General features: G+C 42.7%; 1 protein-coding gene across 2 annotated transcripts in view; it reads left to right on the top strand.

Annotated features, from left to right (window-relative positions):
* TLK1 (tousled like kinase 1) overlaps window positions 1–18,457 on the top strand; it is a 94,382-nt gene that overhangs the window by 40,827 nt on the left and 35,098 nt on the right. For both annotated transcript variants that reach the window (XM_084812577.1, XM_084812567.1), the window contains exons 4-6: window positions 404–479; window positions 13,136–13,182; window positions 15,948–16,034. In XM_084812577.1, the coding sequence (XP_084668703.1) occupies window positions 404–479; window positions 13,136–13,182; window positions 15,948–16,034 (210 nt within the window). The remainder of the gene's footprint in view (window positions 1–403; window positions 480–13,135; window positions 13,183–15,947; window positions 16,035–18,457) is intronic.

Here is an 18,457-nt window from a genome sequence, read left to right as displayed (position 1 = left end):
AAGTTTTGGACTACAGGGCCTAGCACTCCTGACCATTGGCCATGCTGCCCGAGACTGATGGGAGTCCAAAATACCTGAAGGGCATTAGGTTGGGGAAGGCTGTCTTAAAGCAACAAAGTGACTTTAGATCTGTAAAGAGTGCTAACAAAATAAGTATTGTTTATTTTTCAATTTTTCAAAAATTTCCAATTTTTCTGGATAAACACACACTCCCCCCCCCCCCATGGCCTCAAAATTTCCAGAAACTTTACGTCTCTAGTCCTGGTAACTTAACACAAAAATAAAATTGTGGGTCATCTTGGAAATAATTGAAGCTGCTTTTTGTTTGAATGCTTCTTTTTAATACATGCATGGGCAAAACTGCACTTCTTTTGCATTGAAAGGCATGTTTGGTCTTTTGCAGACTCCTGAAAAAAAACAATTGGAACCTTCCAGGGGTAGAAAAAGGAAAGCAGAAAACCAGAGTGAAAGCAGTCAAGGTATGATACTCACGGTATTGCATCAGTTAGACATCATGTACAGTTCTCAGCTGATCAAAATGTGTCATTCTGTAAAGCTTCAACTTCTTGCAACAATATTATACACTTCTGTGGGTTGTTACAAGTCATACCATGCATTCCTTTTGTTAGTGTTACTTTATGACTGGTGTTTGGCTTTTGTGGCTGGACTGGGGGAAAAATCCAGGTAGTCTTATGGAAAAGTTGATCTTTGCTCATATGTATTATGGTTGCCTCCTCACTGATTTCTGAACTCCAGCCGTGCTTTGCACAAATATGGCTTCTGGAGTTAATTTTCTTCCAGAAAACACTGGAGTGACTCATTACTTTCATAGTAATGTTGTCTTCAGGTGAACAATCAAAACCATTATTACCTTAAATGATTCTTTTTTCATTTTCCCTCTATACATTAATATTAAAGTGTGACAAAGTGAATGGTACAATTAAAAAAGGGTTTTACAAATAGTTATGAACCGCTTAGATAGCTTCTGCTATTGGGTGGTATAAAAATGTAATAAATAAATGTAAAAATAATGAAATCAAGTGAACATTGTTAGTCCTTGGGATTCAGACCCTTGAAAGTCTCAGACTAATTCAAAAGGGACAGGCTTGCATGTTTTATGTTTGGGTATACTTCTTTTAATAGGCATTCATAGCCTGTTTATTAGCATCTATAAAAGATTGTCCTGTCTCTTCGTTTATTCTTTTTTAGATAGAATTTTTTTTTGGAGCTGTGTCTACTGGAGAGGAAGTAGAGTGTAACAGAAAATAGCTTCAAGTTGGGGGTTACTATTCGAATTTTGTTTACACTGGAATTGGTAAATAGTATTTTCTACTGATATGAAGATTTGGAACTGGAAGTTCTATCTGATTGCTGCTTTGTTTATTTGCTTCGACTCTTGTCAGTGATTGGTCGTTCAATACATCATTCTAGCACAAAAAGGGGGAGATCAAGCAGTGCTGTGGGTATAATGTGCGCTGGGTCCTGGAGAAAATGTTGTGGCAAAGTACATTTTCTTATCTTTGTAGACTGTTCAAAGTACAAAAGTCTTTGTGCTGGTTATGCATAGATACGTGCTCATGCAGAGCCTGGTTTCTGTTCATTTAACTTTGGGGAATATGATGATCCAGATTAAATGTGACTGCACATACTTAAAAAATGTCAGAAAAGTGACTTGTATTATTTAAGTTGCTATGGCATAAACTTTGAAATATGTGTGTGTGGCCATTATAATGCTGCTGCACAGTAATTATATAATCCTGCATCTCTGTGTCTTCACCATCTGAAATAGAATTTTAAAAATTGTAGTTTGAGTCCAGTTCACAAATCAAGTCTTGAGCTCGTGTTGTGCCAAAGGGCTCATGCTACTACACCTGGCTTTATTTAGTTACTACATTTTTAGACTTCCCAATAGAAAAAAGTTGCTATAGGTGGCTTACAATAAACGTCAAAACCAAAAAATATATAGAAATAACATAATTTTATGCTTAAAATTGGCAACAGAAGTAAAATCAGTCTAGCAAACTCACAACAGTATCAGAATTCTCATATATCTTGAAATTTCAATATATATCTGTAATTACTAAAAGATTTTTAAGATTAGAAGATTAAAAAGCCTGGGAGAATAAAAAGTTATTTGCCTGGCACTGAAGGACTACATCATGGGTACCAGGCAAGCTTCTGTGTGGAGAGCATTCCATAACTGGAAGAGGCCCTCTCCCTAGTAGCCACCATCACACTTAATTTGGCAGGGGCACCAGATCTTATGGTCCACATAGGTATATGTAGGAGAAGGTGATCCTTCAGCTATCCTGGTCCCAAGACATTTAGAACTTTAAAGATTAAGACCAGCACTTTAAATTGGACTGAGAAATGGATTAGAAGCCAGTACAGATGTCAAAGCACTAGCATAATGTGATCATATTGACCAGTCCTAGTTAAAAACCTTGTTGCCCTATTTTGGACCAGCTGAAGTTTATGGACAATTATCAAAGGTGCCCCACATACAAGACATTGGCTGGGTTCACACGACATGCTAATCAATGATGGTTTATTTTCCTGAAGAAACCATTGTTGGTTAGCGTGTCGTGCGTACCTGGACTGTGCTTCTCAGGGTGAGCTGTTTTTCCCAAACCACCAACTCTGAGAACCCGCGGCCTGCAGTAAGGGTTATTTTACTCATGATGGGTTGGCGTGTTGTCTGCCAGCCCACCATGGCTAAAGGGCATCAGGCAGCAAGCCACTTCACAAGAACAGCAGAGATCCCTGCCGCTCTTGCACAGTGGCCCATGATTGCCTTTCGTGTTCATGGCCAAGCCACTGCACATGCTCCTTCCCCCTTGCCAGTGCCAGTGGCTGCCCTCTGCCCCCTACACCCCACTGATCCTCCCTTCCTGGTTCCAATCGTGATTGTGATCGGGGTCCGCCCACTCCCCTGGTCCTGCTTTTGTGCAGAAACGGGACTGGGAAACATTTACCACACTTCCTTGTAACTGGGGAATGTGTGCAAATGGGGCTCTTTTTATTTTTTGTTTCTTCGGTTTCCTGAGGCTGCACAGCTGTGCAGCAGTGGGAAACCAAAGGACACTGACTTGCTCCCCTTTGCACCCCTGCATGTTGCTCAAACCAGGGAGAGCTGGTATCTGGCCCTGTACAGAGTGCTGTCTCTGCTTTGCTGCTGTCAGTTTTGACAGCTTGTCAGAAGCAAGGCAGAGACATTGATCCCTATGGAGAGGTGGGAAAGTGCCCTGTTTCTAATGAAGAGAAGAGGTGCCCGGCACAGGGAGGGATGGCAGGAGGTGCCCGCACCCACTCACACCCCTCTCCCCATGCCTGACAGCCCTTCTTCTTCAGAAAAAATGGGGCACAACAATTTTTTCACTTCCTTGTTCCGATCTTGCGCAAGATTGGAATGAAGAAATGAAAAAAATTGGCAAGGAAGGGGGTGGGAGGAACTAGATAGCCACATGTGGAACCCCCCTGGGTTGCTGGTGCACCATGGCACAAAGAGGGATCCCTCAAGAAGTGGGTGTTTTAAGACCCTTATCCTTTCTTCCACTTCGCGGGGCGGGCAGAAGGGTCTTTAACACCAACTTACCTGTGGGACCCCCCTTTGTGCTGGGGTGGGCTAGCACTACAGGGGGTCCCCCATTTGGCCATCCACTCCCCTCCCAAAACCCATTTCCCCCCAGTTCGGTAGAAAGATGCTTCCCATGCTTTGACTTAAAAGGCAAGCTGCAAGAAGCACCTTTCCCCTGAACTGGAGAAATTGTGTTTTTTGGGTGGGGGAACTTGGAGGGAGTGGATGGCCAAGTGCCCCCCCCCAGGTGCTGGCCCACCTTGGCATGTGTGGAGATCCCACAGGTAAGTGGGTATCGAATCATAGAATAGTAGGGTTGGAAGGGGTCTACAAGGCCAACCCCCTGCTCCAACCGCCTGCTCAATGCAGGAATCCAAGTCAGAGCATCCCTGACAGATGGCTGTCCAGCCTCATCTTGAATGCCTCCAGTGTGGGAGAGCCCACCACCTCCCTAGGTCATTGGTTCCATTGTCGTATTGCTCTAACAGTCAGGAAATTTTTCCTGATGTTCAGCCGGAATCTGGCTTCCTGTAACTTGAGCCCATTATTCCGTGTCCTGCACTCTGGGATGATCGAGAAGAGATCCTGGCCTTCCTCTCTGTGACAACCTTTCAAGTACTTGAAGAGCGCTATCATATCTCCCCTCCGTCTTCTCTTCTCAAGGCTAAACATGCCCAGTTCTTTCAGTCTCTCTTCATAGGGCTTCATTTCCAGTCCCCTGATCATCTTTGTTGCCCTCCTCTGAACCCTCTCCAGTTCGTCTGCATCCTTCTTAAAGTGTGGTGCCCAGAACTGGACACAGTACTCCAGATGAGGCCTAACCAGTGCTGAGTAGAGGGGAACTAGTACTTCCCGGGATTTGGAAGCTATGCTTCTATTACTGCAGCCCAAAATAGCATTTGCCTTTTTTGCAGCCACATCACATTGTTATGTACCATGTTAAGGTACTTGAGATCCTTCTCCTGACAGGGTGGGGGGGACATACCAGCGGGGGTCCCACACTTGGCCATCCACTCCCTGCCCCTTCCATATTTTTTGTATTTTTTCATTCCAATCTTGCACAAGATTGGAACAAGGAAAGGAAAAATAAATTGAGGCGCCCATTTCTTCAGAAGAAACCAGGGTGCCAGGCATGGAGAATGGGTATGGGCACCACCTGCCACCCCTCCCTTTGCCAGGCACCCTGCCTCTTCAGTAGAAACGGAGTGCTTTCCCACCTTCCCATAGGGATCGCTTTCTCTGCCTTGCTTTTGATAGCTGTCAAAACTGACAGCTAACAGCAGCAAAGCAGAGACGGACATCTACAGGGCTGGATACCGGCTCTCCCTGCCTGTACCTCTGCATGTTTGGGTAACATACAAGCGTGTGTGTGTGGGGAAGCTGGTATCCTTTGGTGTCCCACTGGTGCACAGGTGCATAGCAGTGGCAAAGTGGAAAAAAATTTAAGCTACATTTGCGCACATTCCCCGGTTATGGGGAAGTGCGGGAAAAAGTTTCCCAGTCCTGTTTTTGTGCAAGAACAGAAACGGATTTTTTTTTAAAAGCTGAAAATGGGGGTGGGGTGGGTGAAATCCAAGCCCCCCCCCCAAGGACTGTGGGGGCAAAACAGTCCCAGGGGGGGCTTCAATTTTGCCTCCCCATCCCCCATTTTCAGGATGGGGCTTGTTTAAGTCCTTATGCTAGCTTATGGAGATAGTTCTCCATAGGCTTGCAGAAGGTTTTAAAGGGCCCCGTCCTGAAAATTGGATGTGGGGTGGAAATCCAGCCCTCTGCCATGTGTCCTTGTGGCAACACAACCCATGGTGGGTGGGAGGTTGGGCTCCCCCCCATCTGATTTTTGAAGACAGGGTGCTTTCTTTTTTCCGCAGCCCCTTTTGCACAAAAGGGACTGCAATTTTTTTTTTTAAGGGACCCGACCCTGATCACAATCGGAGCCGGGAAGGAGGACTTGGTGGCATACAAGATGAGGTTAAGGCTATCTCTATCCAGATAGGGTTGCAGTTGATATATTAGCCTAGACAACCAAAAAGTGCTCAAAAGCACAGAACTGATATAATGAAACCACTGAACTCTAATATGTTGTTGTTGTTCAGTCGTTCAGTCGTGTCCGACTCTTCGTGACCCCATGGACCATAGCACGCCAGGCCTTCCTGTCCTGCGCTCTCTCCCGGAGCGTGCTCAAGTTCATATTCATTGCATCGGTGATGCTATCTAGCCATCTCATCCTCTGCCGTCCCCTTCTCCTTTTGCCTTCAGTCTTTCCCAGCATCAGGGTCTTTTCCAGGGAGTTTTCTCTTCGCATTAGGTGGCCAAAATATTGGAGCTTCAGCTTCATTATCTGTCCTTCCAATGAGCACTCAGGGTTGATTTCCTTTAGGATGGACTGATTTGACCTCCTTGCAGTCCAGGGGACTCGTAAGAGTCTTCTCCAGCACCACAGTTCGAAAGCATCAATTCTTCGGCGCTCAGCCTTCCTTATAGTCCAGCTCTCACAGCCATATATTACTACTGGGAAAACCATAGCTTTGATTAACTCTAATATACACAAAAGTAATATATACATTTTATTGCAAAGTGTTTTCATATCTGTTATACATGGAATAAACCAAAATATGCAGTTCCTAAAGGCTAATAAGCAATTAATCCCAACAAAAGATCCAACACTAAAATATACACATGCATTGTTGAAACAAAAGGCACTAAGTTCTAAATTCCTAAATAGGTTATGTGTATTTGTAAGAAATTTACAGTAGCTAAGGTAGAATAGAAGCCAGCAGACTTTTAGTTGGTTATCTACAGGTTTCAAGATGGATAGTAACTGAAGAGAACAAAGAAGCATTTAACAAGATGTTTTAGGAAGACCTTGGCTTTTGGGTAGCTGATGGTCGTTTTGGGGAGAGAACTGAAAGAATGGTGTACGTGGAGAAAGAACTTTGATAATTTAATGACAGCTTCTGATGAAGTTCAGTGAAACAGGATATTACATAGTGCCTGCTTGCTCTCATTGTTAGTGCCTGCTTGCTTTCTTTGTTAAAGTGTTAATTTTTTAAAAAATACACTTAACTATTTAGGAAGTTCAAGTTGGAGCAGAATGGGACAAGATCATTTACTATGTTTCCAGCTTTTCTTCGATTTTTCCCCATTCTAAAAAGTTGAAATTTCTCTCCTAAGGCATAGTTACCCTCAGTAAGAGCTTTAAACTACACTATGATATATTTTGGGTATTTCTTGTGTGTTGGGCCCTGCCCCGTTTGCCTTTCCCCCTGCCTTCCCGAATGTGGTCCCTGGGAGCTTCTCTGAAACTGACTTTGGCTCTCAGGCTGAATGAGGTTACCCACCCCTATGTTAAAGAAACACTGGGCATGATTCAAACTTTTAGTCTTGCTGCAATTTGGGGTGGTTTTATCTTTGAGGTTGTTTTTAAGAATTGTGGTGATTGGTGTAAAGTGTTGCCCTGATCTACAAGATCAATCAGATTACAACAAATGTATGTAATCTTCTTCTTCATGATCTCTGTGACTAACGCACATGGATTATATGCTTGCTCAGAACAGTCATTTGGAACATTCTAGAGCCAAACAGAGTTTTAGGCGGGAGTCCCACCCACCTCTTCTGCACATGCTCTGGGCGTGGCTCCCACCTGCCTTTCAGTGCCTTTTTGTCTGCCACAGCAACTAGCAGCATTTGGAATATTTTCTTGCCTCATGGCAAAATCTCAAATTCTCCTGTCCCCTCCTGGGACTCTGAACAGAGTTCTCCTTTTTTATCTCTTCTTTCTCTTTCTTTCCTATTTTCTCTGGGTTTTTCTTCCTCTTTATGCTCTTCCCTCTTAGGGGTGCATGGCCTCCAAGGCCTTCTTCAAAAATTGTACCTGCTGTGGTGGGAAGATATCATTGAACAATGGACACTCCAACTGCCTTCTCTGCCTTGGAGAGGCACACAGGGTGGACTCCTGTGCCCTCTGCCAAGCCTTTACTACGCATGCTGGGGAAAACAGAACAGGACACCTCAGTGCTCTGCTGTGGGAATAAGTCCTCAAAGCAGCTAATTCAGCAGCACTAAATTGGCCTTTGCCTGTTGCCTCAGCAACTATCTGCAAGAAGCCGGCCCTGGCTCTCTCTCAGCTTCTTCCAGCGCACACCATCATGGAAAGCCCTTCAGAGCAACCATCCCTTGTATTGGGAGTACCAGCCTTTGCAGTACTGACAGCTTCGGTCATCACCTCAGACCATCAACTTGAAATCAGCTTCTCAGTACCAGCGGTTGAGCCTGAACAGGTCAAATCAACCAAGTCCCGAAACAACCGCCCTGATAACCCCGGGGCTCCGGGATTGAAAAAAGAAAAAGATGGCTTGTAGGATAGAGTCTGTCATCAAACCCAAATCTATGCTGGTCCCAAAACAGCTGCCCTTGGTACAGACGGCATCTCAAACTCTTAAGCTATTGCTGATGCTGATCCTAGAGAAACTACAACTCCCACAGGGACCGTAACTCCTCAGGCAATATCCAGTGTCTAGGTTCAGTATTGGAAGGTGAATCTCGGGAAAGTTTGTCACCGGAAATGTACTATCACCTCCCTTGAGACAGTTCTCCAAGGAAGCATAGATCCCCCTGGTACCGACACAGCTCACCGGCTTCCTCTGTTTCTTTGGGAAGTTTTCTTCGTCACCACTATGACACCTCCTCTTCTACTGGTCTCCTCCCCTTTATGAAGACTGTTCACTGCCAAGAAGACACCATTATAACTACAGGAATAGAGACTCTCTATGTCACCATTCCCATCACCAACATTCTTATTCCTTCACTTTCTAGAATGACCTACAGTAACGTCTAGCCGTGCAACACCTTCTCACAGGGTATCTTTTCCAGGTGAACCTGAAAAAACTCCCAGATCCACGAGCTGATACACAGCCACTGCTGGCAGTGCAACGTACCTAACCATTGTTGGCCCTAATGTGGAAACACTGCTTAATGACTCATCTTTGGTGCAGGACGATGGTTGCTCAAACTTATCCTCCACCCCGTCTGTTTGGGCCTCAGCCTCCTCCCCAGATGCTGCTGCAGGGGATCAAAACCTTCTCTCCCTGTCAGATGACATAAGGCCACACATGGAACAAGTCCTCAGAGCGGCATAATCTCTTGGACCAAAGATTACGGTCCTCCTGGTCCCAGTCTTGGCCCCGGCCTTGAAAAGGCTACGACCAGACTTAGCTCCATTGGTTACTGTCCTGATGCTTCCAACACTACTGCATGTAATCAAGCAGTCGTGGGTGAAACCTTTTACTCTCCTGCCCACATCTAGAAAGATAGAAAACCTGTATAGGGTTCAGGAAGCGGATTGTTCCTTCTTCTTCAAACACCTCACACCACATTCCATATTTGTGGAAGCATCCCAGTCAAGGCCAAGACAAAAGCCTCACTCTGCCCCTGTGGATTCAGAGGGAAGAAAGTTAGACTCAGTGGGATGCAGAATTTACTCCACTACAGCCCTGGCTCTCCATGTGGAGAACTGCAAGGCATGCATGGCAGCCTGCCAACAGTTGTTAATGGAAAAAGCAGCAACTGTCTTCGACTGTCTCCCAGAAGGCGTCAAAAACCTAGCGATGATACTCTAAGCTGAAGCCCACAGACTCTCAGATGAACAAATTAATACAGCCCACCACATGGCTGACTGCAGCTCTAAGGCCATGGCAGCCACTATCTCTCTGAGACATCATGCCTGGCTCTGTACTGCAGGACTCCACCAGGAGCACCTCCCGTTCGACAGCAAAGCCCTTTTCAGTGCATCCATAGATGACACCCTTGACTGATTCTACAAAATGAAGACGTCTTCCTGGAAGATGGACTAAGATTCCAATCCTCATTGGCCTCTACCAACTTCCCACGTCCATACTGGCAATGCCAATGGCACCTCAGCACCAACATGACTCGAGCCTGAACTGAGCTCCCAAACAAGGCTTATAGTCTTCCTCCCACTCCAGGAGACCCATTCAGGGTAAATAATGTCAACCTACAAATGGTAAAAACCCTGATCAGTCTAAATGACTAAATGACCCGACCACCAGCTTCCCTTTGCCAGAGTAGGCTCGAACCTTTTCTTCCCACCTGGTGGACCATCACCACCACCAAGTGATACTCTCTGTCATTGCCTGAAATTACTCCATTGAATTTGAAGACATCCCTCCTACAGGGATCTTCTGCTCTACTTGCTCCACTTGTGTTCTCGGGGATCATTACACTTTTGAGTAAGGGCGTGATAGAAAAACTGCCCTGCTCAAAAGGCCATCAGTTTCTTCTCCAGGTACCTTACAGTCCCCCAAAGGGATGATGATCTTCAACCTATATTTGACCTTTGGGACATTAATTGCTACATTCACCTGAAGAAATTCAGGATGACTAGAGTAGCCTCCATTCTTCTTCTCCTGTGTCGGGAAGACTGGTTTGCTACAATAGATTTTTGCGATGACTACTTCCACATTGGTATACACCCTGCTTCTCACCCTTTTCTCAGATTTGCCTTGGGCAACGAATTGTTCCAGTTCAAAGTTCTCCCCTTCACGCCTAGACATGGCCCTGAGAGTCTTTATGAAATGTATGGCTGTAGTGGTGGCACAGTCGAGATTTCAAGGAATCATTGTCTTTCCATAAATAGATGACTTGCTCTTCGTAGCTCCCTTTCACAACCGCTTCAGCGTCAACATATCCCTGATGCTTCTGGAATCTCTCAGTCTGTAGGTCAACAAAGAAAAACGCCGTCTCATCCCATCTAAAACTTGACAGTTCACAAGGACACTTCTTGACTCCACACAAGCCCTTGCCTGCCTACCTACCCACAGACAGAGCAGACACCCTATGACACTTTGCGTAGGAACTAAGAGCTGTCTGCAAATGCCAAGCAATCACCGTCCAGTGCTTTCTTGTTCTCATGGCCTTCACCACTACAGTAACTCCACTAGTGCTCCTTCCTATGAGACCACTCCAGTCATAGTTCCTACAGGTCTACCGTTCAGATATGGACCATTACATTTGGCTCTTGGCTATTCCCAGTTCAGTCTGACATTCTCTGGAGTGGTGTACATTTCCGATGCACTTCCTCCGGGAACTCAATTTCCAAACTCTTTGTCCGTCCTTGATGGTCTTCTCAGCTGGGAAGCCTGCTATGGCTCACTTGCGATCAGAAGACTGTGGTTTTGGCTCACCTCATCCTTCTAACCCTGCGGTGGCCCAGACAAGTGTGGTTTGCAATGCTCCTCCTCCTATCCAACCATACCTTTCTCCATCTTCCTCATCTCCCTGATTTCCTCACAGTGAGCAACGGGGAGATCAGGCACCCCAACTTAGAGAATCGACATCTCACGGCATGGAAGGTGGGCAACTTCACCAATTTTCCGACGGATTCTCGAAGGTAATAATTGCTTCTTGCAAACCTTCTACCAGGGCCACATATGCTGCCAAGTGAAGGCGTTTCTGAAATTCCTCACCCCAGCAGGACAGAACCCCAAATCCTGTGGTCTCCTGACTATATTGGATTTCCTTCTTTCTCTGAATCTAAGGTCCTAGCACTGTTGTCCATCAAGGTCTACCTAGCAGCCTTATGGGCAATTTACAACAACATTGAGGGTTTCTGTCTCTTCTCACACACCCATATTAAACGATCCCTTAAAGGCCTTGCCAACCTCTATCCACCAGCCTCCCCCGCCTGTCCTGTCCTAGAATCTGTCAGTGGTACTGGCTCAACTGCCGGCCAAGCCCTTTGAGCCTATGGCTGTGGCTGACTTTAGGCTCCTCACGATGAGGGTGGCCTCCCTTGTTGCAGTTACTTCAGCAAAGAGAGTGAGCAAACTGTGTGGTCTAAGGCACGACCGACGTTTCCTGATTTTTCATAAGGGTAAGGTGGTGGTCCACCTGGACTGCTCTTTTCTTCCAAAGATTTTCTCGCAATTCCCTTTAACTCAAGATATTGTGCTGCCAACTTTCCTTCCTCAATCTACCTCCTCAATGGAGGTCAAGCTTCATTCCCCAGCTGTCATACAAGCACTTTCGTTCTACTTGCACAGAACATCGTCTCTTAGAAACTACTTGTTTATTAATCTGTCATTTAGAACCCAGAAACAGTCTCCCTGTGTCATCACAGTGCTTCACCAAATGGGTGGTCTTTGCCATACTTCTGGCCTATCAACGGGCATGTCTGCCTGCCCCCCTACAAATACAGGGACACTCGATCAGAGCCATAGCATCCTCTCCCGCCTTCTCAGCGGTGTTTTGCTTCTGCAGCCGTGTAGCATGGTGACCTGGGCTCAACCTTCTACCTTCATCAAACCTTACTACCTGAATATTAGGGCTTGCACCAATGCAGCTTTTGACAGAGCAGTTCATTCTTCAATTTTGGCATGACATCTCCCTCCTCTGGCAAGTGTGTTGCTTGCCAGTCACCCATGTGTGTCAGTCACAGAGACAACGAAGGACAGGTTACTTACCTGTAACTGTGGTTCTTCAAGTGGTCATCTGTGAACTCACACAACCCATTCTCCTCTGTGCTTTGATGCCTCACCTTTCTTTTATACCTCCACTGTGGTGGACTTGGAACTGAGAGGCAGGCGGGTGCCATGCCTGGAGCATGTACAGGGGAGGTGGGTGGGACTCCCACCTAAAACTCTTTAGCTCTAGAAAGTTTTGAATGATTGTTCTGTGCAGATACATAACCCATGTGTGTGAGTTCACAGATGACCATTCGAAGAATCAGAGTTACAGGTAAGCAACCTGTCCTTAAAATGCTTTTGTCATGTAGGAAATCTGACAAACAAAAACCAGAAGGGAGGAACCCAAACTGAATGTAGTGGAAAGAGAGAATGTATTCCCAAAGGTGCCAAAGGGACACTTCTTTATTTGAACCCAGCTCTAAATAAAAAGTTTCCCTTTGGCATTTTTGAGGATATGTTCTCTTTTTCCATATCATGTATAAAATCTGACCAATAAATTACCACTTCTTTCAGTTTTCATACTGTTAGTTTCCTCAGTCATTCGGCTGAAATTTCTTTTGCTCCCTAAATTATTTCTATTAGTTATATTCAGAATCTGCAAGATAGAATGAACTGTGGGAACAAATTAGGATTATTAGAATAAGAACACAGTTGGCCAAGCAGTTGATGGAAGTAGTCTCTTGCCTACACAAGCTCATTGCCACAATAGATACGTTAGTCTAAGATGTCATAAGACTTTGTGTTTGCTGCAACAAAGTATACAGAACAGAAAAGGCAAAGGTCCCCAGTAACAAATTCAAAATAAACACTCCAAGTGTAAGAAACCTGACAACACTGCACTCGACCATTTGAAAAATGATTGGTTTATTATATTTCCATTTTGTCAAATGGATTTTTTTAAGGGAAAATCGATTTAAGTACTTTCCATATTAAAGAGAACCTGTTAGAAAGGAAAATTTAAAAAATACTTGACAGGCTGCATATCTCTCTATGTTCTACACAGCATCAATTCTGCTTTTTGTCTCTCCTGAAGTCTCAAAAAAAATAAAAATAAACCATGTTTTTGTTTTTGCTTCAGGAAAAACCATTGGGGCACGTGGTCACAAAATTAGTGACTATTTTGAAGTAAGTTTGATTTTGATATATTATAATTTATGGCATTTATCTGTTCATACGTTAAATATAACTTTATTTGGTGGATACAGACTTGTAATTGGTCATGTACTTTAGATTTCATATTACGAAATTAGCAATATAATTTTCTGGCAGATGATACAGATTAGATACATTTTCTGCTGATATGAGTGTTTGGCCCTGCAAAGAGCAAAAAACAAACCTCAAGCTATTAAAAAACGAATGCTTAATGCTATTTGATTTTCCTTCTTTCTCCTTCTATCATTCTAATGTACAAAAAGTAACCAAAGGTTCTTTAACTTTAGGAAACCAAAGAATAATTGTTCTGTTTAATTACTAGTGTGTATTCCTATCTTAAAGTCAGGGTTTTCAAACTTTGACCTGGTTTGGATGTCATTCTGGAACAAAAGCTTCAGGAGACATTATTCATTCTCATATGAGATGGGGCTTTCTGTTCACAAAACCCTGACTATTGTTATCTTTGAACCATGCTTTTAATTAACACCTTCCAGAGTCATAAAACACTGCTTGAACTTTCCCAACAGTGTTCTCTAAGGGTTTGAATGACTTGGGGTAAAGTGAGGCTGAGTTCATAGGGTTGGTCTCAGCCATCTTGAGGATAATCAGTAGAGAGGATGGACAGAACAAGACAGCTGCCCACATTCCATTAAATAAAAATAATCCCCACCCTTTTCTAGCTTTACCAAGATGAACACACAACTGAGCTGATGGGGAAGGTTAGAATGGTTGAGTTTACTATTAACTCCCTATGTCTACTTTAAGAGTCTTGTCTGTATATATTTAAAATATTTTAGCCCACCATTCCATCCAGTCACTGGGATGTCCAAGACAATTAACAATAGTAATAATACCATTTTAAAAGAGTGAATAAACAGAACACACATCTTTAAAAGACAGGGATAAATTGAAGAGTTGTTCATGCCAAAGGCATACTTTATACAAGTCTTTACTCAGCATCTAAGTGTCATCAAGGGGTTGGGGGAGCAACTTTTGTTCCTTTTGTCAGAAACCTCAAACTAGCTCAGTACCTGAGGACCAGGTGTTTCTGTTCCATCACTTCCAATCCTTGCAATCCATACATGTGGGATTGTTCAGGCCTCCTTGTTGTCCATTTAGCTAATGTGAACAGATCATGCAGAACACATAGCCAGATTTGGAAGTGAGGTTGTACCAAGAGGAAGAGGTTTCATGTCTGACTTCGGGGTATTTTATGTGCTCTTAGTTCAACTCTACAGTATCAGTTTAGGAGCGAAATAGTATTTCCAAGAGAGCTCTTTTAAAATGGTGAGCAGAAACATCCTTTGTCTCACTGGAAGAAAGAGGCAGGATTAAGTGGCATGGAAGAAGATATGTCTTAGCAATGAAATTTCAACTTCACTTCCATAATATTTTTGTATTTTGTAAAGCTAACTTGTATTGCTGTAAACAGATAATATCCAGATAGTAGTTGGAAATCAGAAATAAATTTAAAATGCTCAGACTGGTCATATTGTTTTACCTGATAGAGTTTAAGAACACTGTGGGAAGAAAAGACAGATGACACTTGTCTTAATTAATTAGGTCTTCTGAAACTGTTGAACTGTAGAAAGAGAGTTTATGTTCTGCTCTGTATTCTCACCATAAACTTTCAAGAGAAAATCCTGGATAGTGTTTCTGCCCTTCCCCCTTCCAATGTATGCTAATTGAAAACTTCTATAAGCTAATAGAATATTAATGTATTGGCCCAGCCATGACAGTGATAAGGTGAGTTTCATGGAGGAATGCATTGAGCACTAATTTTTCATCAGTGCAGATTTGTGAAAAAACTGCAGACATCCCAACTTTGCACGTCTCTTCTGGAGAACTTGGAGCAAAGATGCTCTTATAAGTCTCTAATCATTTTTTGGCAGGAAATGTAGATCAAAAACATGCAGCTATTGTTTACCTTTATGGCATGAGCTGGCAAAATGTGTAGGAGAATGGGCTTCTCCTGATTTCCTCAGTGTTAGCTCTGTGTACAAATTGCAGGCAGGCAGCTGCTTGAATTTACATATATGGACTTAATGGCATTTTCCCCTGCAATGAGTATCTAATAGAAATCTAATAGATTTCTATTTTGTGGAAGAATTGGGAGAAATGGATGTAAACCCTTACTGCAGTTGTACTTTCCTTGCCTTTCCTGTGAAGCTTGACAATCCCTATTTTCCCAAAAATATTACTGTATGTACTTTCAACAATTTACTTTTATGCTTCCTGTTATGTTTAGCTTACTTAGAATTTCACAAAATACAGAATTAAACAAGACTGAAGTTAGGTTGTAAAATCATGATCAAAGGCTTTCAGTGAAAGTGTTGCTAATCCTTGCTTGCTGGAGGCTTTTCAGAATTATCAATTATGATAATCAGCAAGCGATTGAGTATGTAGGAATTAGATATCACTACTGTTAACATCCCTGCAAGAGAACACTTTTGCCTAAAATCTAAAGTTATAAGGGGGTGACTAGCAGTGATAGTTTCCCAATCAAATGCTTGAGTAAAATAGCATTATACTGAAAATAAATAAAAAGAATTGGAAAGTTTTGAATAACAGCTCACAGCCATTAACATGTTTGTCTTTTATAATTCCCCATGCAAATTTCTCTAATGGGTATTACATTTCATTTACATAATCAAAGTTTTGCTAATACATTATATAATGGCTGTATTCAAGAAACTTAGTTTTGTTAACGGATGATTTCTTTGGTTACTTTTTTCCAGTACCAAGGTGGGAATGGGTCAAGCCCAGTAAGAGGAATGCCTCCTGCAATTCGTTCTCCTCAAAACTCACATTCCGCCCCTTCTTCTGTAAGTTTAATATACAGAACTCATGTTTTTCAGTGTCCAATATAAAATTCTTTAAATTCTTTAAAACTTTTCTTGCGGAAGCAGTGGCATATTAGATTATGTTATGTTAGCAGCAAAATAAAACACTTTGTTATTCTTAACACTGTTCTCCCTCTTGTCTGCCCAACTAGTGGGGATATGCTTGTACCGAAAGCAGCAGTTTCATCTCTCTGGTTTGGGGTGTTTGAGATGTCTACGGGGCAATGCTATAGGAGTGTTCCATTTCTCTTGTGTGCAGGCTCATAGCCAGAAATCATGTTGTGGGGGTCACTGTAAGTGAATGCAAAAAAAGCAAAATCCTAAATATAAATAATGTCATAGAAGCTTTTAAATGGCCTTAATAAAATCAAAGTGCCGGACTTAGAAGCATTCGTTGATTTTATCCTAGTACCACTTTTCATGAATTGACCAGATGGTGGGAAGGTGGAATCAGGTAGGTTCTTACTGAGCTATTAGGTAGAATACTGCCTTAATTTTTTATCCATATCTCCATAAGGGAAAGACTAAAAACCTGCCTCTTTAAAATCAAAGGCTGAAATTTCAGGGAAGGGACTTGGAGTATCTGTCAGGAGGCAAGCAGGCAGTTGTTAGCTTCAAAAAGACGAATATAACATCCAACCTGTGGTAAAATGGATTTCACAAACCCAGTTCTACCTTGGTGAGGAAAATTCCAGATGGACTAAAATCTCAAATTACAAAAGATCTCGAGGAGAATTTCCTTTTTTCCCTAATCCTATTCCTTCGCTACTGATAAAAGGCATGTAATTTGACTGCCACCACTAAAAGAAAAGTAAGGTTTTTCTAATTAAATGCCTCTGTACATTTAACCTTCACCTAATGCATGTAGCCTTCAGTGTTCCTGGATTGCTCCACTGGTATTTCTTACCCAATTCTACTGTAGGCAAAAATCTAGCTCCTGGGAGTCACTCTTAAGTAGAAATAATTACAATAAAAATACTAAAAGGAGGTTTTCCTTCTCCTGCCCCCTCTTTTTATAGCATCAGTAGGCACATTCAGTTTACAGAAACCAAAAAATTCACTGGTTGGATTTTTCTTTAAAAGTGATACATGGTTACAAGATAATTGGGAGAGGTTTCAATTTTACATATTCTGAAGATGGATTGGTCTTTTTCTAAACTACCTCTTTAGGTTGTTTCCATCGATTGTAGGTTTAGGGTGTATTAATGTACCCCTTTCCAGCCAAAGTTTATATTCAACCACCAGCATTTCTTTTCCCCAAATTTCTCTTGGGTGCTTCTGTTTTGGGGATGGTGCCTTTGGCTGTGGCCTCGCAAGCTATTTCTCACAGCTAATTAATTCTTTTCCCTCGAAGCTTCTAGTAAATTATTACCTAGAAATGTGTTGGTAGTTTTACCATCACTTACTTGTTATCTTATAGGTAAGGCTCTTTGAAATGACCAAAAAAAAAATCACCCTGGGAAACTGGTGTTGTATAGACTAGCTTCAGAGCATAAAAAGAGTACAAACCAGATATTTTTCATCAAGAGCAAGAATGTGCTGTGATTACTTGTGGGTGAATTTACCACACAACCTTCCTTAGCTACTTGCAGTTGCAGTCCTCTAGTTGATACTTTGCTACTTATTGAAACTTGGTATAGGATGGTATTTTTCAGAAGAGCTACTAATTTTCAGTAGCTATAATTGTAGTGGCCATCTCTGAGAGAATGCTGTGTGCTAAAAATATTTTGAAGCTATCACAAATGCCACCAGCAGTTCTCCAATTGCCTGCATTGATAGTCTCTGTTATAGTGGAAACTTGTAACCAACTGGCTAATTCCACTAAGGAATGATTACAGCAAGAATTATCCCCTTTATTTATATGCACACGGCTCTTAAGTTTGAAAAATAAAGTGGTGATATCTGAAGTTATTGTTTTCAATGCAAAAATGGTTAAGGGTAAGATACAGAAGTCCCCTGATGCTCTGCTGTCCCTCAGAGGCCAATTATGTTGCCTTATCACTGCAGCCTTCTCTTAGGATGCCCTTATTGCCCCATTAGAGACAATTTGAAATGGGATTTTCATTGAAGGTATATATGAAATGAATTTGTTCTCTTTCATTAAAAAAAAAGGGGGTCAGTTGCACTAACCCTAGTAGTGTGGGCAAAGAGCAGCTTCATAACGTTCTCTGCAGATGATACTCTCATGTACCTTGGGGGAGCTTCTGCCCTCTGAGCTCTGAATAGTGGGCAGCCTTAGTACCTGAGAATAAAAAACAGTGTACTTTCCTAACATGAATAGTTGTCATATTTAGTAGAGGAAAGGGTGGTGCTTTTACTCAAGGCCTGACTGCAAGGGATTCCAAACACTTCTAAGTGTGAGGAGGGTAGAAGAAGCCGACTTCAAGCCAGGCTGTCTCCCATAC

Source organism: Heloderma suspectum, chromosome 1, assembly GCF_057233095.1.
Source record: "Heloderma suspectum isolate Gila_16-S chromosome 1, 16-S_ref, whole genome shotgun sequence".
In the NCBI taxonomy this organism is placed as follows: domain Eukaryota; kingdom Metazoa; phylum Chordata; class Lepidosauria; order Squamata; family Helodermatidae; genus Heloderma; species Heloderma suspectum.
Note: the sequence above shows the minus strand (reverse complement) of the source record. Positions and strands in the feature narration are given on the sequence as shown.